The sequence below is a fragment of the Microcaecilia unicolor genome, chromosome 6 (genome assembly GCF_901765095.1).
Source record: "Microcaecilia unicolor chromosome 6, aMicUni1.1, whole genome shotgun sequence".
In the NCBI taxonomy this organism is placed as follows: domain Eukaryota; kingdom Metazoa; phylum Chordata; class Amphibia; order Gymnophiona; family Siphonopidae; genus Microcaecilia; species Microcaecilia unicolor.
In genome coordinates, this window is record NC_044036.1 from 229,044,484 (window position 1) to 229,068,700 (window position 24,217).

The 24,217-nt window shown below is 43.7% G+C and overlaps 1 protein-coding gene across 2 annotated transcripts in view; it reads right to left on the reverse strand.

Annotated features, from left to right (window-relative positions):
- Window positions 1-24,217, reverse strand: part of LRSAM1 (leucine rich repeat and sterile alpha motif containing 1) — a 1,377,704-nt gene that overhangs the window by 1,117,679 nt on the left and 235,808 nt on the right. For both annotated transcript variants that reach the window (XM_030206572.1, XM_030206573.1), the window contains exon 6: window positions 8,274-8,342. In XM_030206572.1, the coding sequence (XP_030062432.1) occupies window positions 8,274-8,342 (69 nt within the window). The remainder of the gene's footprint in view (window positions 1-8,273; window positions 8,343-24,217) is intronic.

The following is a 24,217-nucleotide window of genomic DNA, read 5'->3' on the forward strand; positions in this document are numbered from 1 at the left end:
ACTGCTGTGGGATGAATTAGTTCCTAATAATTCAGTGCTAGCAACTCTGCAGGTCTCAGTAGTCCTTACACCTACTCCGAGTCCTGTCTGTTCCACCCGCTCTCGCCCATCCGTGTGGTCGCTCGTTTTTAAAGCCCTGAGGTGTTCTCCCTCCAACACCGGTGATCCACATAACCAGCCTTCTGCCAGCATCGGGGCCTCTCCTCAGGCTCGTCTCACCTCCTCAATGCAACTTCCTGTCTTCCGCAGAGGTGGGACGCGTCTGAGGGAGAGGCCCCGATGCTGGCAGAAGGCTGGCTATGTGAATCACCGGTGTCGGAGGAAGAACGCCTCAGGGTTTAAAAAACGAGCAACCACATGAATGGGCGAGAGCAGGTGGAACAGACAGGACTCAGAGTAGGTGTAAGACTCGTGCGGTAGGGGGGAGGAGGCAGAGAAAGCCATTGGCACTGCAGGCATTTGGCGCTTAGGCGCCATCTCTTCTAAAAATCTGTTTGGGGGAGCGACCGCTCCCCCTGCGCCCCACCTAGCTACGCTACTGCATCCTGGTCTTCCTGTTCTCTTTTCATATCTTATTGCCCTGACACTGAACCCCTGGAAGGGAGAAAACCTGACATGGGGAAGGGAGGTGCTCCACACCTGTAATGCTTTCCTTGAAGGAAGGGAGTCAGTCCTTAGAGACATGCCAGGACTTAGATCCAGCCTATGCTCCTGAATCAGTAAGCAGTACATCCTGGAAGCCAAGTGAGGCTTCAGCCTATGCTCCTGACTCAGTAAGCAGTACATCCTGGGAGCAAGTGAGGCTTGTAAATGGGTGGGCCCTCTCGGGGAAGATGAGGTAAAAAGCCTGATGTGATCTGAGAGTGGAGAGTGAGAAAGGAGGAGGAGGACAGCAACCTGCTTGAGGGCAGGAGAGACCTTCCTCACCGGCTGCAAGGAGAAAACGGGCTACCTATCACAGGGAAAGAGGACCTTAAATTTAATGTAGTGCCTGGTTAGTGAGAGAAGGGGAAAGAACTGGTGTCCAGTCCTCAATAAGGAAATGCTGTCGTGGAACAGGGACTGACCTGACTGAAGAGAGAGAGAGGGGGTCAGGGTCAGCCAAGTGAAGGGTGCAGAGACTGTCTGTGGGGCAGTCCTAGTCTGTAGCTGGAAGAAAGAACTGGTGTCCAGTCTGCCCATCGGTGTCGAGCAAAATGGTACAGACTTATAAAGGACAAAATTACAGAGCATATTCAAAAGCATAGATTAATGAGACAAAGCCAACATGCATTTAGTGAAGGGAAATCTTGCCTCACCAATCGACCACATTTCTTTGAAGGGGTGAACAAACATGTGGATAAAGGTGAGCCAGTTGATATTGTGTACTTGGATTTTCAAAAGGCATTTGACAAAGTACCTCATGAAAGACTCCAGAGGAAACTGGAAAATCATGGGATAGGAGATACAATTCTGGTCACTGTATCTCAAAAAAGATATAATGGAATTAGAAAAGGTACAGAGAAGGGCGACAAAAATGATAAAGGGGATGGGACAACTTCCCTATGAGGAAAGGCTAAAGCTGCTAAGGCTCTTCAGTTTGGAGAAAAGATGGTTAAGGGGAGATATGATGGAGATCTGTAAAATAATGAGTGGAGTGGAATGGGTAGACGTGAATTGCTTGTTTACAATCTCCAAAATACTAGGACTAAGGGGCACACAATGAAGCTGTAGCAAAGCTGTAGTAGTAGTAAATTTAAAACAAATCGGAGAAAATATTTCTTCACTCAAATTGTAATTAAACTCTGGAATTCGTTGCCAGAGAATATGGTAAAAGCAGTTAGCTTTGCGGGGTTTTAAAAAGGTTTGGATAGCTTCCTAAAAGTAAAGTCTATAAGCCATTATTAAGATGGACTGGGAAAAATCCCACTGCTTATTTCTAGGATAAGCAGCATACAATGTATTGTACTGTTTAGGGATCTTGCCAGGGACTTGTAACCTGGACTGGCCACTGCTGGAAACAGGATTTTGGGCTTGATGGACAGTACGGCAACATTTATGTACTTATGTAGGTATGATGTGTGTGATGTATGAGACACCCTCCTGGCCTTGTTCTCCAGTTACTGGAGCTGAATCTGTTTAGCCATGATCAGGGCACAGACCACAAAAGTCTGCCCAACACTGGCTTTGCTTCCCAATTACTAGTGTTGCCATCTAATTACCGCTAAGCTTGTTTGGTTCCATGCCTTCTATACAGGATTCCTTTGTGTTTATCCCATGCATTTTTGAATTCTGTTACCGTTTTCATCTTCACCACCTCCCGTGGGAGGGCATTCCATGTATCTACTACCCTCTCCATTAAAAAGTACTTCCTAAAGTTATTCCCGAGTCATCCTAACTGCAACCTCAATTCATGTCTTCTAGTTCTACCACCTTCCCGTTTCTGGAAAAGGTTTGTTTGTAAATTAATACCTTTTTAAAATTTGAATGTCTATCATATCAACCCTGTCTCTCCTTTCCTCCATGGTATAAGTGTTCAGGTCTTCAAGACTCTCCTCATATATCTATGACGCAAACCCCATACCATTTTCGTCACTTTTCTCTGAACAGCTTCAAGTATTTTTACATCTTTAGCCAGATGTGGCTTCCAAAACTGAACACAATATGCCAAGTGGGGCCTCATGAACAACTTCTTTTGCTCAAAACGTTGATAATAAAATGGTTTCTTTGCAAACAACAAGTACCTTTGCCATTAAGGATAGCCTCTACTTGCATCACAAATTAGAGGCCAAGGAGAATTCCTTAAAGAGAAGGAATCTCTGATCTCTCAATTTTATATTTTTCATTTCTTATCAGCAGAGATTCTAGTTAGGAAGTATTTTAAAGAAGTCCTTGGTTTTCTAACTCTGATCAGATTGTCTTGGTTAAATGTTACTATGCTTCTAATAAACAGTTGGTGAAGGGGGACCAAGTGGATGAACTTGCTCCTTGCTCCTGCAGGTCCTTCAGCAAGTATAAATTTGGCAGCATTTCTGGAGGACTCTGCAGATATTATTCTAGCCAGGTCTATCTTATTAGCCACCTTTCTTAATGAATTTGTTAAGTCAGCAATATTGAGATCTTATTTTAAAAGGAAGTTTCAGTTATTTTGTGGGAAGACTATTCAAATCTTCCTGGATGTTTTAAAAAATAGACATAGGAAGGCTGTTCTAATTTTAAAGACTAGAGTAGTGGCCTTAGAAGCCATTTTCCCCTTCATTTTCACTGTAAATGTTTAATTAAATTTCTGAAGAAAATATATTTTTTTTATACACTACAGTTAGAAAGGTTTCTACGAGAACATCAGACTAAAACTGGAGTAGAGAATCTTTATTGGAGTTCACACAGATATTAGAGTGAGATGTTATCTTTATTTTCTTTTATATTTTTCTTGATGTTTGTATATGTCCATTTTCTCTCATGATATGAGCTAAAGTTTGTTTTTTTGTTTCTTTAAGAGATATTGCTGTTCATGGTCTTGGTGATGGTGTATATTTTCTTTATATTCTCTTTGGAATTATTGGAAATATGTAATTTCTAAATGCAAATAATTAAAAAAAAAGAAAAAAGAAAAGAGCAAAAACATTTACCACCAAAATGAGCCATTACCCTAAACAGAAAAATGAACAAATCATGAGAATAGAGAACTGAAGAAGGGTGGGGTTCTGGATCCATCTGCTATGGTTAAAGGAAAGAAAATTATCAGGTAAGGCATAATTTCTCATTCTTTAGCACTTGCAGCAGATGAATCCAGAGGTTCCAGGAGATTCCAGGGATGTACCAAAGCATTCCTCATGTATGGTGGGAACCAAAACTCCTGCAGAGAGCACCGAACGGCCAAAAGACTCTATTCAAGCTACAACAGCCAGATAATGCTTGGAAAAAGTATGCAGTGAGGATCAAATAGCTGCTTTACATAGGTCTTCGAGTGAAAAAACTCGTAATTCCACCAAAGAAGTTGCTAGGACCCTAGCAGAATGTGGTCAAAGAGAAGCCAGCAGTTGCTTGATGGAAAGAAGGTACGCAGAGGCAACAGCCTCCTTAATCCAGCAAGAAATAGTCACCTTAGACGCTGCATGACCCCGATTCAAGCCCCCCAAAAAACAAAAAGATGATCGGACCTCCTGAGAACATTGGTAGCTTGCAAATACCAGAGAAGAACTCAATGAACATCAAGGCAAGGGAGCAAGCGAAAATCTGTCTTACAATCCCTTTCCTTAAAAGAAGGCAGAAAAAGTGGCAGGCTAAGAAGAAAAGCCAAAACCACCCTGGGAAGGCAAGGAAAGGTTCAAATAGTCACTCCTAAATCTGAGAAAGGAAGGAATGGATCTCTGTCCGACAACTCCTGTAAAACTCTCCAAGCTGAGGCAAGAGTTACTAGGAGAGATTTGAGAAGAAAATCTTTCAAAGTAGCCTGCTTCAGAGGCTCAAAGGGGGCCTTTTTCAGAGCCTGCAGAACCATGGTAAGGTTCTATTCAGGACAAGGGCAACAGGAGGACTAAGACAACTAGCCCCTTTCAAGAAATGAACCACATCTGGATGAGAAGTAAATGAAGAATTCAGAATCCAACCCCGACAACAGGTAAGAGTCGCCATTTAAACCTTAAAGAGTTGTAAGCAAGACTTTTCTAAGACCATCCTGCAAGAAGGCCAATATGTGTGGCAAAGAGGCCTGAAATGGAGACCATGCCCATTTGGAGCACCATGTTTTAAAACTCATCAGACACGAGCATACATGGCTAAAGCTGAGCGTTTTCTTGCCAGAAGTAAAGTTACAATGATATCATCAGCATATCCTTTCCTTCTCTATTTCGGCATCTCAAGAGCCAGGCCATAAGACCAAAGAAGGAGAGATCTTTTATCTGAATGGGACCCTGATGGAGGAGTCCATGACTCAGAGAAGGCAAACAGTTTGCCTACCAAATGACAAATCAAGCCCGCATACCCCAGCCTCCTGGGTCAATCCGGAACAAACTGAAAGACCAACTCCTGACGACAAAGAACTCTGTGAACTCATCCTATTAGAGACCACAGCGGGAAAACAAAGCAGGGCCGACTCCAGTCAAGGCTGGAGAACAGCATCTATGCCTTCTGAATCAACCTCCTGCCAAAGAACTTGGAAACTCTGGCAGTGTGACGTGTTGCATGAGAGCTATTAGGGAAAGGAAAGGGAATGGGGCTTTCTGTGGTTACAATCAAAGTGGTTTACTTATTATATACAGGAACTTATTTTGTACCTGGGGCAATGAAAAGTTAAGTGACTTGCCCAGAGTCACAAGGAGCTGCAGTAGGAATCGACCCCAGTTCACCAGGATCAAAGCCCACAACCCTAACCACTAGGATACTCCTCCACTTTTAGGGGAGTGTCCCACCTCCGTGTTACCAGCTTTAAGGTGTCCAGCTCCAGCTCCCATTCCTCTGGGTCCAGGCAGTTCCTGCTGCAGAAAACTGCAGTAAGTACTGGCACGCACTTACTGCAGCTTAAAATGGCTTACTGCGGGGCACACTCACTAAGTTTCTAATCTCCATGTGCTTTTATTTACATTTTTTTACATGGAGGGGGCATGTCTGAGGGCAGAGAGTGGATATTTCTGCACTAATCAAATAGCACAGTTACATTACCATATGATGATTAGCACCAGATTACCGCATGAGCCCTTGCTGTCTAAAAAATAGTTAAGTGCTAGCGCATTAATACTTTTTAATGGCCACACACTAATGGTGACATTAGTGAATGGTCATTAATGCAAAAAGAGGAAAATCAGCCATTTTACTGCTGCAGTAGAAATGGCCTTAACAAAAAGCGTAAGAGCGCACTAAGGCCACTTTATACTTCAGCTTAATAAAAGAACCCCTTAGTCAAGAACATCAAGGAGATATCACGAGGCAGGGGCTGGGATGGGTGGTAGCTCACCTTGCAACTGACCACCAGCTCAATATTAGAAAAGTACACAAAAAGCTATTTTTCTATACAATTTTGGAAAATGTGGCTTTTCCCCCAATTTTCTGAATTTTTTTTCACCTTTTAATGTGCAAACATCAACTGCTACATATCCTTTTATACACAAGTGTAATTTTTTAAGGCTCTTTAATGAACTGAATGCATCCCTAGCTGCTAAGTTAGTCAGCTTAAAAATTTTCTCCAGCAACAGAATTCACAACTTAATTATGAACTGCATGAAAAAATGTGTTCTAACATTTATGGTTTACTTTATTTGATATTCCACCTTCTTGACATACATAGTTTATTTTCAGTCTGCTATTTGTTATATTCATAAAAAGTTCTCTTGTTTTATTCTTTTTTAGCCTTTCAAATACTTTCCCTCAAACCAGGGGCGTAGCTATGGGTGGGCCTGGGTGGGCCCAGGCCCACCCAATTTCAGCTCAGGCCCGCCCACCCACCCAGCTGATCTCTCCAGACTGGCAGCAGCGGCGAACTGGCGGGCAGCAGCACTAAAAGCATAAAGCAGCAAAGCTCTTCGATTCCGTCCATCGCTTTCCGTTTCCTGTCCTCTCAGCGTCCCGCCCGCCCGAAAGGAAATGACATCAAAGGCAGGACGCTGAGGGCAGGAAACGGAAAGTGAAGGACGGAATCGAAGAGCTTCGCTGCTTTATGCTTTTAGTGCTGCCGCCCGCCAGTTCGCCGCTGCGACTACAGAAGGAAGCCATTTTTTAAAATCTCTGTTTCTACTCCCCTGTGCATCCATCGCCATTCACTTAAAGCACAGCAAGCAAACCAGTGAGCTGCTGTGCTGCCTGCATCCACGTTGTCTCCTTTATTCAGCAAAAGGTGGTGAGCAGAGGGAAGGATGGGACTGGGAGGGGTAGTGAGCTGAGGGAAGGAGCAGAAGATGGATGGGACTGGGAGGGGTGGTAAGTACAGAGTATGGGGAATGGGGGACTAATGAAGTGGGTGAAAGATGGGGGAGGAATTTAGGAGACTGGGTAACGGAGAGACAGAGGGGGGAATGGGAGTGCTGGAGAGGGAATGAGAGGGAGGTGGTCAAAGGGGAGAGAGGAGCATCGATGGACATGGATGGGAGGACAAGGACCAGGGAGAGAGGAGAAATTGCTGGACATGGAGGGGAGGGCAGGGGAGAGAGGAGAATTTCTGGATATGGATGGATGGAGGGGGGCAGGGGAGAGAGGAGAATTGCTGGATATGGATGGATAGATGAATGGAGGGCAGGGGAGTTGCTGGACATGGGTGGATAGAGGGGCGGGCAGGGGAGAGGAGAGTTGTTGGACATGGATGGAAGGAAGGGCAGTGGAGAAAGGATGGTTGCTGGACATGGGTGGATGGAGGGGAGGGCAGGGAGAGAATTGTTGGACATGGATAGAGGGGAAGGAAGGGAAGACAGAAGGAGATGCACATGGATGGAGGGGAGAAAGAAGAAATTCTGGACATGGATGGAGGGGAGGGAAGACAGAGGAAGGAGATGCACATGGATGGAGGGAAAGGGAGAGAGAAGAAATGCTGACATGGATGGAGGGGAGGGAAGAGAGAGGAAGGATATATGAGGGAAAAGGAAGAGAGGAGAAAAACAGCACATGGATGGAGAAAATAGGCAGAAGCTGGATCCACTGGACAGTCAAGTCTGCAGAGGACCCAGCTTTTACTTACGGATGTAGAGCAAGAAATGAAGAAGAAAGGAGGAAAGTAAAGAAATAAATGGAAAGGAAGCTCTGGAAATGGAGTTAAGAGGACAGATAGCAGCAGAATCAGATACTGGGCCAGCATGATCAGAAAAACAAAGTCACCAGACAACAAAGGTAGAAAAAAAATCATTTTATTTTCATCATAGTGTTTGGAATATGTCCACTTTGAGAATCAGGTGCTCAACATTAAAAGTTTATATTTATTTATTTACTTAAACATGAATTAGATTGGAACCTGGGATCATTTAATTTTTTTTTTCCTGGAGAGAGTAATGCATTGCCTCCCCCGCCCCCCAGGCTCTCTCCCCGGCTATAGCCAGCTCTGCAATTTTGAGGGGGGGGGGGGGCGCAGAGGTGGACCGAGGAGAGAGCCTGTTGTTAAACATTTACCAGCAAACCACTGTCTAGTGCCCACCCATCCAACCTGTTGGCCCACCCAAAAATTGACTTCTGGCTACGCCGCTGCCTCAAACTTGTATCATTTCCTTTTGGGTGTCTCTTTTCCAAGTTGTATTCTGTCTCCATTTTGTGTTGCCACCACATTTGGCAGTAGTTTATTTCAGGAATAATTCATCCACTCAGAACAAACTATTTACCTGCAAAGATGTCAGCTGACCAATATCAGCAGGAAGTGATGTCATCTGGTTGTCATGGAGATCTAAAACCTATGAAATAGGAGAGGATGCTATTGACCACAAAATGCACAACACCAAAACAAAATCTGATAGCATGCACAGCATTCCAACTTAATATACAAAAATATGTCACGTCTTTTAAACATGAATCATATGTCCACATCATAATGGGATGGTAAATTTGTTAGTTAATAGGGAACTGCTTACTACCAAACACAAAAAAAGAAATTGTATTTGGATAATGCCAAATCTGTTTAACTCTCTGCAGTTAATTAATACTGCTTTCACTACAGTGTCTCACTATTATATGTCCTCTTCAGACATGCCAAAATAGGACTTCAAGAGGTATCTCTGCTCCCAAAGATTTAGTCTTAAATATTCACAAACATAACTTGAAACTAGAAAACAACCTTCACCTGGCATCCAGAAAAAAGATGCTGGCAGATAAGGACCATCTTGTCTCCACAGTCCTCCACATATGTTGTCAACACACTGCAAACACTCGTGCCATACCCTCTACCCACTCACTCTCCAAGCAACAACCAACAGTCCTAACAAACACAGAGTAGCAGCACATAGGACAAAGACAGCAACACAGACTGACACAAAGCAGGTGTAATGAAAGGGGTGTGTGCTTGGGGACAGTGAGTGGAGAGAGAGGGGATGGGGGGGAGATACAGAGAAGGAGTAGTTGTGGATGGGGGAGCAAGCAGGGGTGGACAAGCTGAGAAGGTGAGACACAGAAGAGGCAAGTCAGGGAATATAAGGGTGAAAAGGTTCAGACTAGGGCAGATAAACAAACAGTAACACAGCACTGAACAACTCTCAATTTTCTCTCAGATCAACTATTCCTCCACTCTCCAACTCCACAAAATCGCTATTGGGTCTATAGACAACTTTGCTTTTACCCCAGACACTTCTATATCAGGTCTAAGTCTGTACGTTTGAATTCCCACCAATGTAAAATCATTTTGCTATCCATTATGGGCTGGAGATGTTCATTCCGTAAGACCGCCCAAGACATGCCTCAAAAATGCCCCCTCTAGAGAATTCTAAACTGGATGCACAAGCAATTTAGACCGGTTTTTTGTTTGTTTGATTATATGGGTTAGATGTTTCCCGCTAAGATAAACGTCCATTTCACTTTTAGACCATTTTTTGAATGTTTTTCTCTTTCGAAAATGAGTCCGATAGTCAGCCAACCAAGTGGAGGATGAGTGGTGAAGCAGGAAGGCCTTCCTATGAGGTTTAGTACGATCCAGATAAAACACTAGGGCATGTTTGCAGTCTAAGGTATGCAGTGCTTCTTCTCCATGATGAGAGTGAGACTTTGGGGAAAAAAGAAGAAAGCACAATGGACTGATTACGGTGGAATTCTGATACTACCTTAGGAAGGAATTTAGGGTGGGTTCAGAGAACAACCCTGTCTTGGTAGAAACTGGTGCAAGGTGGGTCTGCCACCAGAGATAAACTTCACTTATTTGTCTGGCAGAAGTTAGTGCTATTAAGAATAGTACTTTCTAAGAAAGTAACTTTAGAGAACAAGAATGAAGTGGTTCAAAAGGATGTTTCATTAGAGCTGTGAGGATGACTAAGATTCCACGCCGCTGGACAGAAATTGGTTTATTTTCAGCCCTTGAGTGGAAAGCACTAATAGCACTCAAGTGTAGTTTATAGTTTATTTCAATTTGCAAGACCACTCTAGCTGCTAAAGCAGTACAGAGCGTACAGGCTAAAAAATTCTGAAACAGGAAAGGAACTCCAATTAAAAATTATACAGGTCAGCATTCACACATATAGTTTAGACAGACAAAAAAGGAGAACAGTAAAGGAAGATCTCTAGCTGGTAAAGTTCATGCCTTCTAATCAGTCTCACCCTCCAAAAGCCTGCCTAAAAAGCCAGACCTTCAGGTTGGCCTTGAAAGTTTTAAAGAAAAATTCACTACGAAGGGGAAGCAAGAGATTGTTTCAAATATGTGGTGACAGAAAGAAGAAAGCACTGTGCCTAGTAGAATCATAGTGGGCAGTCTTAGCGCTGGGAAGGACAAGATGAGGGTAACTAAGAGAGCAAAGGGTGCAAGCAGGTGAGTAAGGGATGGTGAGGCACGCTAGATAATCCGGAAGGTCAAATCGAAGCACTTTAAAGGTTAAGGTCTATCTTAAAGATTATACATTGATCAATAGGTAACCAATGGTGTTGTTTCAACAGTCAAACACAAAATAAGCAGAGTAATACTGTCTATAAATTGAAAAATCATAGGAGGAAAAAGTCTCAACAAGTGCGGCAATTATTTAAACATGAAATTTTGTGTCCTGCAGATGTTATACCCAGAACTAAGATCACTGAGGGGCACCATCGAGCATGTAGTAACTGTAATTTTTGCAATATGATAATTACAGGTGACAGCTTCTGCAATCCGGTGGACGGTAAGACATACAATACAAATTGAGACACTGCACTACTTGCCGTTCGGATCATGTCATTTATGCTCTACAGTGTCCATGTAATAAACTTTACATTGGTAAAATGGACAGATCTCTTATGCGAAGACTTAGTGAACATAAATCTTGTGTTACATCTCTAAGATTGGGAGCTCCAATGGTAGCTCATTGTAGAGCTTTAAATCATACGTTTGATCAATTTAAATGTTGGGTGATTGATTCAGTGACTGTTCATATACGGGGGGGGGGGGGGGAGGGGGGGGGGGAGAGATCGTAGCAGAAGACTCCTCCAGATTGAGCAAAGATGGATCCATAGACTGCAGTCTCTGGAGCCCAGGGGATTAGATTTGTCCATACAGTGGGCAGCATTTCTTTAATTTTTTCACAGCGCTACTTCAGTGTTTCTAGTGATTTTTGACATCAGCTGGTTTCCTGAGTCCGTTTGCCAAGTCATCACGTTTTTTACGTGGCGAATTTTGATTGGGTAATTTTTCACTTAAATTTGTCCTAGTCCAGTTACTCGGATGTTAACAACAGATGGAATTTTCAGCGAAGCGGTATTTCTTGTTAAATTGCTGTCTATATATTTTGGTTGATTATACTCTACTATGCTGTTTTTGAACTAAGACTTTTTTGTGTTTCAGTGTCATGAGTTTCCCTTTGTTCCGCGTTATGGTTCCCTGAAGAAGAATCTCGAAACGGGACCGTCGGATTCCAAACGCGAGTAGGAACATTTTGGGATTTATACCACATAAATAAGATAAGTGGTTTTTTTTCTGGTATGTTTACACGCAAGCTGGTTTTGATTGCTGATGCATGAATTTTATAGCATTGTACGAAAACGCTTTGGTCTATTAAAACAGCATTAAAAAAAAATTTTTTTTTATGATTTTTGCTCATTGGGGTTTTTTTTAGTCAATGATGACTTGTTGTGCATGCAATAGGTTTCATGTTTAAATAATTGCCGCACTTGTTGAGACTTTTTCCCCCTATGATTTTTCAATTTATAGACAGTATTACTCTGCTTATTTTGTGTTTGAGTTTTCAATATTATTAGCAGCAGTGTGGATCTGACTTTACTTTCGTTGTTTTAACAGTGACATGATCTGAATGATGAGAATGACACAGCATTCTGACAGCAGCATTCTGAAGTGTTCGCAATTGTTTTAAAGAAGATTGGGGTAGGCCTGCATAAACAACATTACAATAGTCAAGACATGAGGTGAAGGACAGCATGAAAATCATAGTGATTGAAAAGGTGACAAACTGCATGAAGATGACGAAAAAGAAGGAAAGAAACTTTTGCTAGGTGTGATATTTGGGGCTTAAAGGAGAGAGAGGAGTCCCAAATGATCCCAAGATACCAGAAACTAGTGACCGGGGAAATATGCAACCCAAGTAGAGTGAGGGGTGAGGATGGAGGGGTTAGAGAACCTGAGAACCAAAAGGTGATAGTCTTGTCCGGATTAAGAATCAGACAGAGTTTTTAGGCCAGAATTAGAAAGGTGGAGCAGGTACTCCATAAGAGATGGAAGAAAGCATCTAGGAGGATCAAGTGATCTGGCTATATACCAGAAGAAAATTCTTCCCCACTTGAAATGGTAACATTTCTGAGTAGAGGGCTTCCTAGAAGCTTGGAGTATTCGAGATACACCTTCTGAAAGATTTAACAAAGTTAATTCTGTGTCGTTAAGAACCACACTGTTAGGGCTAGAGAGTAGGGATTTGGATGTAGGAAGAACCCCTTGACGCCAAGGTTATCAGGATCAGGAAGGGCTCTAATCTCAATGGTTTCTTGGATGACTACTGTAGAAGAGGAAATCAAATCTCTTGGTCAATAGGGAGCAATTAGTATCATCGTCCTTGGTCGACAAAGTTTGAGATGAGTTTTCCCAATGAGAGTTAGTGGGGGGAAGGTGTAGAGCAGCTCTGTTCCCCAATGGAGCAGGAAAGCAACTGGTGCTACCCAGTTGGGAGCGTAACCCCTGGAACAGAAGTGAGGAAGCTTGTTGTTTTGAGGAGAAGTGAAGAGATGCATCACAGGGGTTCCCCACTGCTGGACAATTTGACGAGCTTCTGACAAAGAACTCTGCCCAGTTTGTCTGCTACTACATTCTGTTTGCTGGCTAAGTAAACAGCTTTGATAGTTGTGTGTCTTGCACTTGCCCAAGTCCATATCTGGATTGCCTGTTGGCAAACAAGATAATACCCTGTTCCCCCTTCTTTGTTCAGGTAATACATCACAATTTGATTGTCCATTTGAACTAGTACTACCTGATTAAGAAGGCAGTCCTGGAAAGTGTTGAGGGCATTCCAGACTGCACGTAACTCGAGAAAATTGATGTATATTTTCTCCTGTGGGGACCATGAACCCTGTGTATGAAGGCCATTGAAGTGAGCTCCCCAATCTACCATGAAAGCATCTGTGGTGAGAAATTTCTGATGAGAGGGTTGAAATAGAAGTTCCCATGTAAAATTCTGAGGAGTCATCCACCTCTGTAGACAGAGGCACAGCGCTGGCGTGACCTGAATTTTTGCCGAAAGGGCCCCGATGGCTTGAGACCACTGAAAGGAGAGAGTCCATTGAGGTACTCAGAAGTGGAGTTGAGCTAATGGTGTTACATGGACTGTTGAAGCCATGTAGCCTAGGAGGTGGAGCATCTGATGCGCAGAAATCTGATTGGAAATCTTGGTGAAGAGATGCACTATTATTGTCTACCTGTATCTGTGGTAGAAAAGCTCAACCCTGAACTGTGTCCAGGAGAGCCCTGATAAACTCCAAGGCCTGAACATATTGAAGATGTGATTTGGGGTAGTTTATCACGAACTTGAGGAGTTTTAGAGAGACTGCTTTGATTAACTAGTCGTCGAGGTAGGGAGAAGACATGTATGCCCCACCTGTGTAGAATTGCAGCCACTAGTATGAGGCATTTTGTGAAAACCCGAGGTTCTGAGGCCAAGCTGAATGGCAAGACTTTGTATTGATAATGTTAAGTTTCACAACGGAAGCTTAAGAACTTCTGGCGAGGTCTAGCAAGCAAAGCCAGCCATTGAGTGGGATCATTGGAAGAAGCGATCCCAGGGAAACCATGCGGAATTTTTCTTAGAGTATTTGTTTAAATCTTATAGATTGAGGCGTACTCCCCCCATCTTTTTTGATAGGAGAAAATACCTAAAGTAAAATCCTAGACCCTTCTCTGGCAGTGGAACTGGTTCTACTGTATTGTGTCAGAGAAGGGCTGAGAGCTCATCTTTTGGAGGAAGCTAAAACAAGCCTCTTTCGGTGGATGGGTGAGAGGTCTTTTTCCCCAATGAAGAGCGTAACCCTGATGAATGATCTGTATTACCCAATGGTCGAAAGTCATGAGAGGTCATCTCTCTTGAAATAAGATCAGCCTGCTTCCCACCAGTAGGTTGTTTGGGATGGAAAGCTGAATGGTGGCTATATTCTAGTAGTCAAAAGCTGGGTTGTTGCTTAGGTTGAGACTGGGTCTGTGACCTCTGTCCTCACTGTTGTCCAGGTCAGGAGCGTTGGGACGTAGTTTTGTGAGAAGGAGGAGGAGAAGTAGTAGTAGGAGTATAATGATGTTTCATATTATAATAGTAAGAATGCCTGAACCCTCCTGTAAATCTTCTAGAAGATGATGTGGTTGAAGGCTGTGGCCTGGAGAGAGTTTTAATGTATCTGTATGTTTTTTTTAATTAGGTCTGCTACCTCTTCAACTTTGTCTCCAAATAAATTATCTCCATGCCACAGAACACCCGCTAAGCATTCTTGGGAGTGCAGATTCAAGGTCAGAGACTCTGGCTACTGCTACAGCAATGTGAGAAGAGACATCAAAAGCATCAAAGCTTTTGAAAATGGCATATTTCATAACTTTATGAAAGGGTACAGTGATCCCCTCTCATGGAGGAGAGTCACAGTAAAGAGTGAGGTTCTTCTTCAGTCTCTAGTTTGAAAGGTATGGCTTGGGCCATCTCACAGACAAAAGCAGGAAAGGTTATATTTTCTAGAGGAGACACGCCTTTCAGGTGATGGAGAAAGTTCCAATGAAATACCATAGGACTCCTCAGCTGAGAGGTTCTGTGGGTCCTGGTCAGACTTCCAGGAGAGGCCAGGGTCAGAGTCTGACTCTTCAAAGTACTTCTCTTGAGAGGTATGTGAAAGAGTTTGATGACTAGTGCATCGACTCTACATGGAGGAGCATTGAACCAGAGGCATCTCTGAACCAGGAGAGAGTTCCTCTGCCAATGTTGATGCATGTGTTGGTCGGGTGTGGGCTGCCCCCAATGGTTGAAGCTGAGCCAATGTGAAGGATCTCTCCTGTGACTCTTGCTGCAATACATCCTTAGGATGGGCTGAGGCTGGCACAAGCACTGTGTTGAGAGTGCATACACAGTAGCCCTGAAAGCTCTTCTTTGTGCATAAACTGGATCTCTTCATACAGTAGACACCAATATCGGCTGGGAAGCTGGTGTGGAAGCAGCTTCTGGCATCACCTTTCTAGGCATGCGAGACCTCAAGGACATGGAAGGTTCCCTCTGAGTTGTTATCAACTGTAGTGAAGGAGAGCGATCACTGTGGCATAGACGCCAAGGAGCTCTCAGTATGTGTCTAGAGGGAGAGCAATGGCAATGTTTCTTAGTTTTTTTATGTTGATAATCCCTCGATGCACATGGCACCAATAATAAGAATGTGGAGTCCTTACACGTACACAGTACCAATTCTGATGCCCACGATGTCAATGCCGACACCGATGGAGGTTCTGCGTCTGGTGCTGAATCGCCTACCATGCTTAATGCAGAACCAAAAACTTTGTCTTGTTGGACTCAGCAGGCTTTAAGTGACTTCTTTTGCATGCGCAGAGGGCACACTGGATGTCCCGGTGCTCCAGACCCAAACAGTGAACACACCAATTATGGGAGTCAGTGACTGAGATAGTCCTGTTGACCAGACCAAGTACACTTTTTAAAGCCACTCAGCACCTTCTTGGATACAGAGAGGGAAATGGCTAACCCAAGGTCAAAAGGCTCAATGGCCAGGGGAAATTGAGTAATTCTGAGACCAAAAAAGGGTTGATGCTCCCCAGCCAGAAAAAAGGTGTCAGAGGGCCTGAAAGCTGAAAACTGAAAATGCAAAAAAAAAAATAGGGAAAAATGTTTGAAAGTAAAATTAATGATTAGAAAATAAACCGACAGAAAAAAAGTCTTGAGAAAGGGAAGGCCAAAAAGAGAAGTTGGATGCGCTGAGATTAGAAGTGCAACCTCACTGCTCCACAGAAAACAAAAGACTGCTGGTCCCATGCTCGAGCATTTGGCAAGAAGGCATCCGTGCATGCGCGGTGGGGGAAATGCCTCAAAGATTTAAAGTGACAGTACACTTTGGCAGTTTCCATACTAGGATCCATGGATGATGTCACAGATATGCCTGCTTGTCCTCAGAGAATTGAAAGATTACATTTGTTATTATCATCATCACCAGCATCATCCTCCACACTTTCTGGAATGCCTTTTAATGGACATGCAAACCAAAGCAGTTTACAAATTAAAAAAAAATAAAGTTAAAAAGGAATTCCATGGTTATAATAGAAAAGATTAACACGCTCATACTAAATACAATACAAATCGGGCTTAACACACTGAAAAAGGCTTACTGATAACAGTATGTGCTAACAGTGAAGGATTTATTTTTTTATTTATTTTGGAGGTGATGTTCAGAGGCAGACAGTGGGCATGGAAACACTATTTGGATAACAAATGCTAACTGAATAATGTAGGCTTAACATGGGAGCCCCTTAGCACCTCCTAAATAGGAGGGGGGAAAGAGCTCCCACATTATTTGCAGTTGCTTTTGGCTGAAATCCCGTGCCCACGCTGACTTCATACATTTCAAATTCTTGCTGACCTCCTCAGTGGCGTAGCAAGGGTGGGGCGGTGGGGGCGGTCCGCCCCGGGTGTCATCGGGTGGGGGGGTGCTCCGCTCCCGCTGCTCCGCCTTAAAAAATTTTTTTTTTCGAAGCGCTGGAAAGTGGCAGGCAGCGCGCCTCGTGTCTGCCCTGCTAGTAAAGAAGATCTCGCTGACGTCGTCACCCTTCCCACATTGAGTCCCGCCCGCCCTCGCGGTAATAGGAAGTTGCCTCAGAGGGGGGTGGGACTCAATGTGGGAAGGGCGACGACGTCAGCGAGATCTTCTTTACTAGCAGGGCAGACGCAAGGCGCGCTGCCTGCCACTTTCCGGCGCTTCGAAAACAATTTTTTAAAGCAGGACAGGGTAAGAGAACGGATCTCGGGTCGGGTAGGGGGGACAGAGGGGAGAAGGGGATGGGGGGGGTGGGGGCGCTCAGAGGGTTGCTTAAAGGGGATTAGGGAGGGTGGGAGAGCATCAAGGAGGGGAGAAGGGGATTGGGGAAGGGTGGGGGAGCTCAGAGGGGTGCTTAAAGGGGATTAGGGAGGGTGGGGAGCTCAGAGAGGGGAGAAGGGGATTGGGGAGGGGTGGAGGACCTCAGAGGGGTGCTTAAAGGGGGTTAGGGAGGGTGGGCGAGCTCAGAGAGGGGAGAAGGGGATTGGGGAGCTCAGAGGGGTGCTTAAAGGGGATTAGGGAGGGTGGGAGAGCATCAAGGAGGGGAGAAGGGGATTGGGGAGGGGTGGGGGAGCTCAGAGGGGTGCTTAAAGGGGATTAGGGAGGGTGGGAGAGCATCAAGGAGGGGAGAAGGGGATTGGGGAGGGGTGGGGGAGCTCAGAGGGGTGCTTAAAGGGGATTAGGGAGGGTGGGAGAGCATCAAGGAGGGGAGAAGGGGATTGGGGAGGGGTGGGGAGCATCGAGGGGATTGGGGGAGGGGAGTGCTCAGATGGGAGAAGGGGTCTGAAGCTGGAACTGGGGTCTGACATGGGGGCAGGAGGGAAAATGGGTCCATGCCTGGGGCAGGTGGGAGAATGGGTCTGGGGCTGAAAGGGGGGGGGGATGCAAGGCATGTGGTGGATGAAGGGAACTGGGGGCTGAAAAGAGGGGGCAGAGAGAGAGGGGACAGATCCTGGATGGAAGGGGGGCACGTGAGGGAGGGCAGACCCTGGACAGATGGGAGAGGGAGGGCAGACGGATTGAAGGGGCAGAGAGAAAGGGCAGATGGTGGGTGGAAGGGGAGAGAGAAAAAGGGCAGACTGGGGCAAATGGTGGATGGAAGGGGCAGAGATAGAGACCAGATGTTGATGGAAGGGGGAGAGAGAGATGGCAGACTGGGGCAGATGGTGCATGGAAGGGGCAGAAGTGGATGGAAGGGAGAGAGGGCAGACAGTGGATGGAAGGGGCAGAGAGAGAGAGGGCAGACACTGGATGGCAGAGAGAGAGAGCGAAGACAGATGCTGGATAGAAGGAAGACAGTGAAAAGATGAGGAAACCAGAAACCAGAGACAACGAACTGTAAATATATATTTTTATTTTTTTGCTTTAGGATAAAGTAGTATTGTAGCTGTGTTAATAAATGTTTATAATAGAACATGTAAATAAGGTAATCTTTTTATTGGACTAATTTTAATACATTTTACTTTTGGAGAACAAAACCCCCTTCCTCAGGTCAGGATAGGACACTGTAACAGTACTATACTGAATTGACCTGAGGAAGGAGGTTTTGGCCTCTGAAAGCTAAATGTATTAGTCCAATAAAATGATATTATTTGTTTTATTTCTATTTGTTAATTTGTAAAGTGGTGATTGGTATTCGTTAGTTTTTTCAAATTTACATCTGCTGTCTTTATATTTTGCACAGTACTAGAGGACATTTTCTGTTTCTGTGGTGTTGCATTGTATGCAGAGTCTGGCATCGGGGGTTCAGTTTAATTTTTGTCTAAATAGAAAGTTTATGATTACTTATTCTATAGTGGATTAGGGTGTATCTATTTGTGAAAAAGGCATGGCTTTCGATTGGCATTGACTGTGCAGGATCGACGATCTGTACTAATCTGTCTGTTTTCGTTTTACAATAGGTGAATTGATGTTCTAGTGCTCACTGTAGTGTTTAAGATGCATTCCTTTTCCTTGTGTGACTCGTACAAATTACTGCTTATGGTATGGTAGAATTGCTCTATAGGTCCTGAGTGTTTTGTATTCTCGGTATGCCTAGTACTGAATTTCGGGGGGGGGGGGGGGGGGGGGGGTTTAAAAAATGACCGGCCCCGGGTGTCAACTACCCTAGCTACGCCACTGGAACTCCTTCCAGTCTGCCCTTTCACTTGCCAAAAAGGATTACTACATCCAGTTGACAAAGTCTCTTGGCTCAAACTCTCAGCATCTCTTCACCACACTGAACTCTCTCCTCAAAGTGCTTTCACCTCCAACACCCCACTTTCTCCCCAGACTCTGGCTGAGTACTTTCATGATAAGGTTCACAAGATTAACCTTGAATTCTCAACCAAGTCACCCCCACTTCTCCTTCCCTTAGTCCATTCTCTTAACACTCCTTCTACCCCTACCTCCTTTTCTTCCTTTTCTGAAATCACTGAAAAGGAAACTGCACATTTTCTTTCCACCTCGAAACTAACTACCTGTTCCTCTGATCCTATTCCCACCCATCTACTTAGCACTATCTCTCCTACTGTCATCCCTTCTATCTCTTATAACCTCAATCTTTCACTTTCCACTGCAACCGTTCCTGATACCTTCAAACATGCCGTAGTTACACCACTCCTCAAAAAACCTTCATTAGACCCTACCTGTCCTTCCAACTATTGCCCCATCTCCCTCCTGCCTTTCCTATCCACCGCTGTTGCCTTGACTTATATTATTTATAAAATGTATATCCTGCCTAAACCTAAGCGGGTAATAATATGGGAATAATGTGGGATATAAATGCCATAAATAAATAAATATAACATTCACAATTTCTTATACAATACAAACAATAATAATACTCACTGTATCCCAAGCAACCAGGAAGTTTAAAAAGTCTCGCCACAACATATTAAAAGGCCTGAACAAAAAAATGAGTCTTCAGAAGCTTCTTAAAATGTCCTGCATTAGTACAGTAACATAGACAGCCAGGCAGGGCATTCTACAATCTAGGAATTAGAAAAGGTGCAGAGAAGGGCGACGAAAATGATAAAGGGGATGGGACGACTTCCCTATGAGGAAAGGCTAAAGCGGCTAGGGCTCTTCAGCTTGGAGAAAAGGTGGCTGAGGGGAGATATGATAGAGCTCTATAAAATAATGAGTGGAGTTGAACGGGTAGATGTGAAGCGTCTGTTCACGCTTTCCAAAAATACTAGGATTAAGGGGCATGCGATGAAGCTACAATGTAGTAAATTTAAAACGAATCGGAGAAAATTTTTCTTCACTCAACGTGTAATTCAACTCTGGAATTCGTTGCCAGAGAATGTGGTAAAGGCGGTTAGCTTAGCGGAGTTTAAAAAAGTTTTGGGCCGCTTCCTAAAGGAAAATTCCATAGACCGTTATTAAATGGACTGAGGGGAAAATCCACTATTTCTGGGATAAGCAGTATAAAATGTTTTGTACTTTTTGGGATCTTGCCAGGTATCTGTGATCTGGATTGGCCACTGTTGGAAACAGGATGCTGGGCTTGGTGGACCTTTGGTCTTTCCCAGTATGGCAATACTTATGACCTGCAACTGAAAAGGCTGCTACCCGTGTACAAGCATAGTGCATGCTTATCAATGAGTTAGTTGCCAGTTTTGTTTGTGATGTCAGATCTCAACTGCCTTGCAGATACAAACAACTTAATCACAGACCAAAAATACCATGCAATCTTGCAATACAAAATCTTAAAATGAATCCTATATTGCACAGGCAGGCAGTGCAGATGCTTCAAAGCTGGAATAATATGCTCAAATTGCGAAAGCCCCATAACAACCCTCACTGCAGCATTCTGCACCATCTGCAGTGCTTTAATTCTCGCAACTGACATCCCCAGATACAAAGAATTACAATAATTTAACCTCAATATCACCATACTTTGCACAACAGTGCAAAAATCAGAAAAAGACAGCATAGGTTTCAGTCAATATAACAAATGTAATTGAGCAAATGATGTACCAATGACACAGGTAATGTGAGATTCCATAGTAAGATGTGCACCCAGTACCACCCCAATAATTTCATTTCATTCCTAATCTGCATTTCCACACCACACACTGTCACTGACAGAGGCCATCTATCATCTCTCTTTTGTCCTACAATCATTATCTCAGTTTTATTCAGATTCAGAACCAATCCATTTGCCTCCATCCATTCTTGAATAGATATCACATATGCTGAAACTTGGCCTGTCAAATCAACACCCCACACTGTTATTGGGGGAAAATCCCCTGCACATTGTTAGCATACAACCTATATTCCACACCTAAATTTTTAAGCACCCTATACAATTGGTGCCAAAAAGTGGTTAAACAAAAGGGCAGAAAGCGTCGATCCTTAACATACAATCTATATTCCACACCTAAATTTTTAAGCACCCTACACAATGGTGCCAAAAAGAGGTTAAACAAAAGGGCAGAAAGCGCTGATCCTTGTAGTATCCCTCTCCGAAAAGCAATAACCTTCAACAATGTTCCACCACTCCGTATTTGCATACTACGACTAGCTAAATACGAAGAAATCCAACCAAAACCTTTCCCTCCTATCCCTAATTGTTTCAGTCTAAATAACAACATCTCCGCATCAACTAATCAAAAGCAGAGGAAACCTCTAATGATATCAGACAGAAGCACTGATTCTTACCCAACCCCCATCTCAACACATCCACAGTGGACAGCAACAATGTCTCTACTCCATGAAATCTTCTAAAACCATACTGAAAATGCTCTAAACGATCACTTTGCTCTACAAAATCCTCCAATAGAATCAACATCACCTTTTCAATTACTCTACCTAAAAAAGGGATAACAGAAATTGGTCTATAATTCGACATGACAGACACATCCAAGGTTTCACCTTTCAATAAAGGCTGACACATCCGATAAACCACCTTCTTTCAAAGATTATTTACTATCTGTGACCACATCGGTGAAATTTTATCCGCCATCAAGTGCAAGATAGCCACTGAACAAGGACCTACTAAAGACCATGTAGGGGTAAAAGAAGAGACTAATTTCTCCACCACCAGTGCAGTAGTGGACTCAAACTCTGTCCACTTTATCTCCAAATCCTCAACTTCCTGCATCTCTCCTAAAGCCATAACTCCCACCACCGCATCCAGTTGATTCATTTTATTCTCCAAAAAAGTAACATATGCACTTGCATCTGAACCCAAAGACTCATCTCCAATCCCTGATCTACCCACTAGAAGCTTCACCATTTGATATAACTCATGAGGCCTATTCAAAGCATCACATAACTTCCTCTGAAAATACTCATTACACAACTGTTCACAAAAGCTGAGATAGTCAACCAATTGCAATTTATAACTATCCAAGTCATCGACGTCACGAGATTTCTGCCACCGCCTCTCAGCCTGCCAAAGTTCTCTACGTACTTGCCTCACCAATGCAGTGCACCATGCAAAACGCTGATAATCGACACACCTCATTACTGTTCTCATAGGAGCAACTTCATTCAAAGACAAAGATAATGTCCTATTCCAGAGCTCCAAAGAATGATGATCTGTAACACACAACAGTGGGAGCCAATGCTCACCCAATTTATCAACATCAATTGGAGTACGCACTTGTATCATTTCCTTCCTGACCTGCTTAGTTCCTACAACCACAACCAGATGTAAAACAAAACAAATCAAACCATGATCCGACCACAGCACCACACACACTGTCAGAGAATGACAACTCCTTTTGTAGACCTTCCGATAAAAACACTAATAACACATGTCCTGAATTATGAGTTGCTTCTGAAACCAACTGACAAGGACAAAGCTGCCAGTGCCTGAAAATAAATTCATGCTCCTGCCACAAAAACGCATCTGCTGCTGGATCAAACGGAATATTAAAATCACCCATCAAGCAAACATCTCAAGCTATTCATGATCCACTTCAATCTGGCTTTCACCCTCTTCATTCAACTGAAACAGCCCTTGCTAAAGTCTCCAATGACCTGTTCCTGGCCAGATCCAAAGGTCTCAATTCTATCTGCTGCTTTTGACACTGTTGATCACCTCCTACTCCATGAAACGTTGCCCTCACTTGGGTTTCAGGGCTCTGTTCTTTCCTGGTTTTCTTCATCTCTCTCTCATCGCACTTTTAGTGTATACTCTGGTGGATCCTCCTCCACTTCTATCCCGCTACCGGTGTACCTCAGAGCTCAGGTCTTGGGACCTCTTCTTTTCTCCATCTACACTTCTTCCCTTGGTGCTCTGATCTTATCCCATGATTTTCAATATCACCTTTATGCTGATGACTCCCAGATTTACCTCTCCACACCAGAAATTTCAGCAGGAATCCAGACCCAAGTATTAGCCTGCCTATCTGACACTGCTGCCTGGATGTCTCATCGCCATCTGAAACTAAACATGACCAATACTGACGTATCTTTCTCCCTAAACCCACCTCTCCTCTTCTCCCATTCTTTATCTCTGTGGATAACACTCTCATCCTCCCTGTCTCATCAACTCGTAACCTTGGGATCATCTTTTGACTCCTCTCTCTCTTTCTCTGCACATATCCAACAGACTGCTAAAACCTGTCATTTCTTTCTCTATAATATCACCCAAATTTCTCCCTTCCTTTCTGAGTACACTACCAAAAACCATTATCCACACTCTTATCACCTCTCACTTAGACTACTACAACTTGCTTCTCACAGGCCTCCCTCTAAGCAATCTCTCTCCCCTTCAATCTGTTCAAAATTCTACAGTACAACTTATATTCTGTCAGAGTTGCTACACTCATATTAACCCGCTCCTCAAGTCACTTCACTGGCTCCTTATCCATTTCTGCATACAGTTCAAACTCCTCTTATTGACTTACAAGTGCATTCATTCTGCAGCTCTTCAGTACCTCTCCACTCTTCTCTCTCCCTACATTCCTCCTCGGGAACTCCATTCGTTGGATAAATCTCTCTTATCTGTATCCTTCTCCTCCACAACCAACTCCAGACGCCGTTCTTTTTATCTTGCTGCACCATACACCTGGAATAGACTTCCTGAGTCAGTACATTAAGCTCCATCTCTGGCAGTCTTCAAATTTAGGCTAAAAGCCCACTTTTTTGATGCTGCTGTTAACTCCTAACACCTATTCACTTGTTCAGTACCCATGTCTGTTCTATCATTCCCATCTTAATTATTTCCCTTATCCCTTATTCGTCTGTCCTGATTAGATTGTAAGCTCTGTCGAGCAGCGACTGTCTCTTCATGTTCAAGTGTACAGCGCTGGTTACGTCTAGTAGTGCTATAGAAATAAGTAGTAACTACTGTATATTCCTTCCTATGCTAGGCCTCTTACAAGAGTTAGGCCTGTTACAAAAGCCTTTACTGTTTGGATCTCACATGTTAGCCTAATAAGTTGCC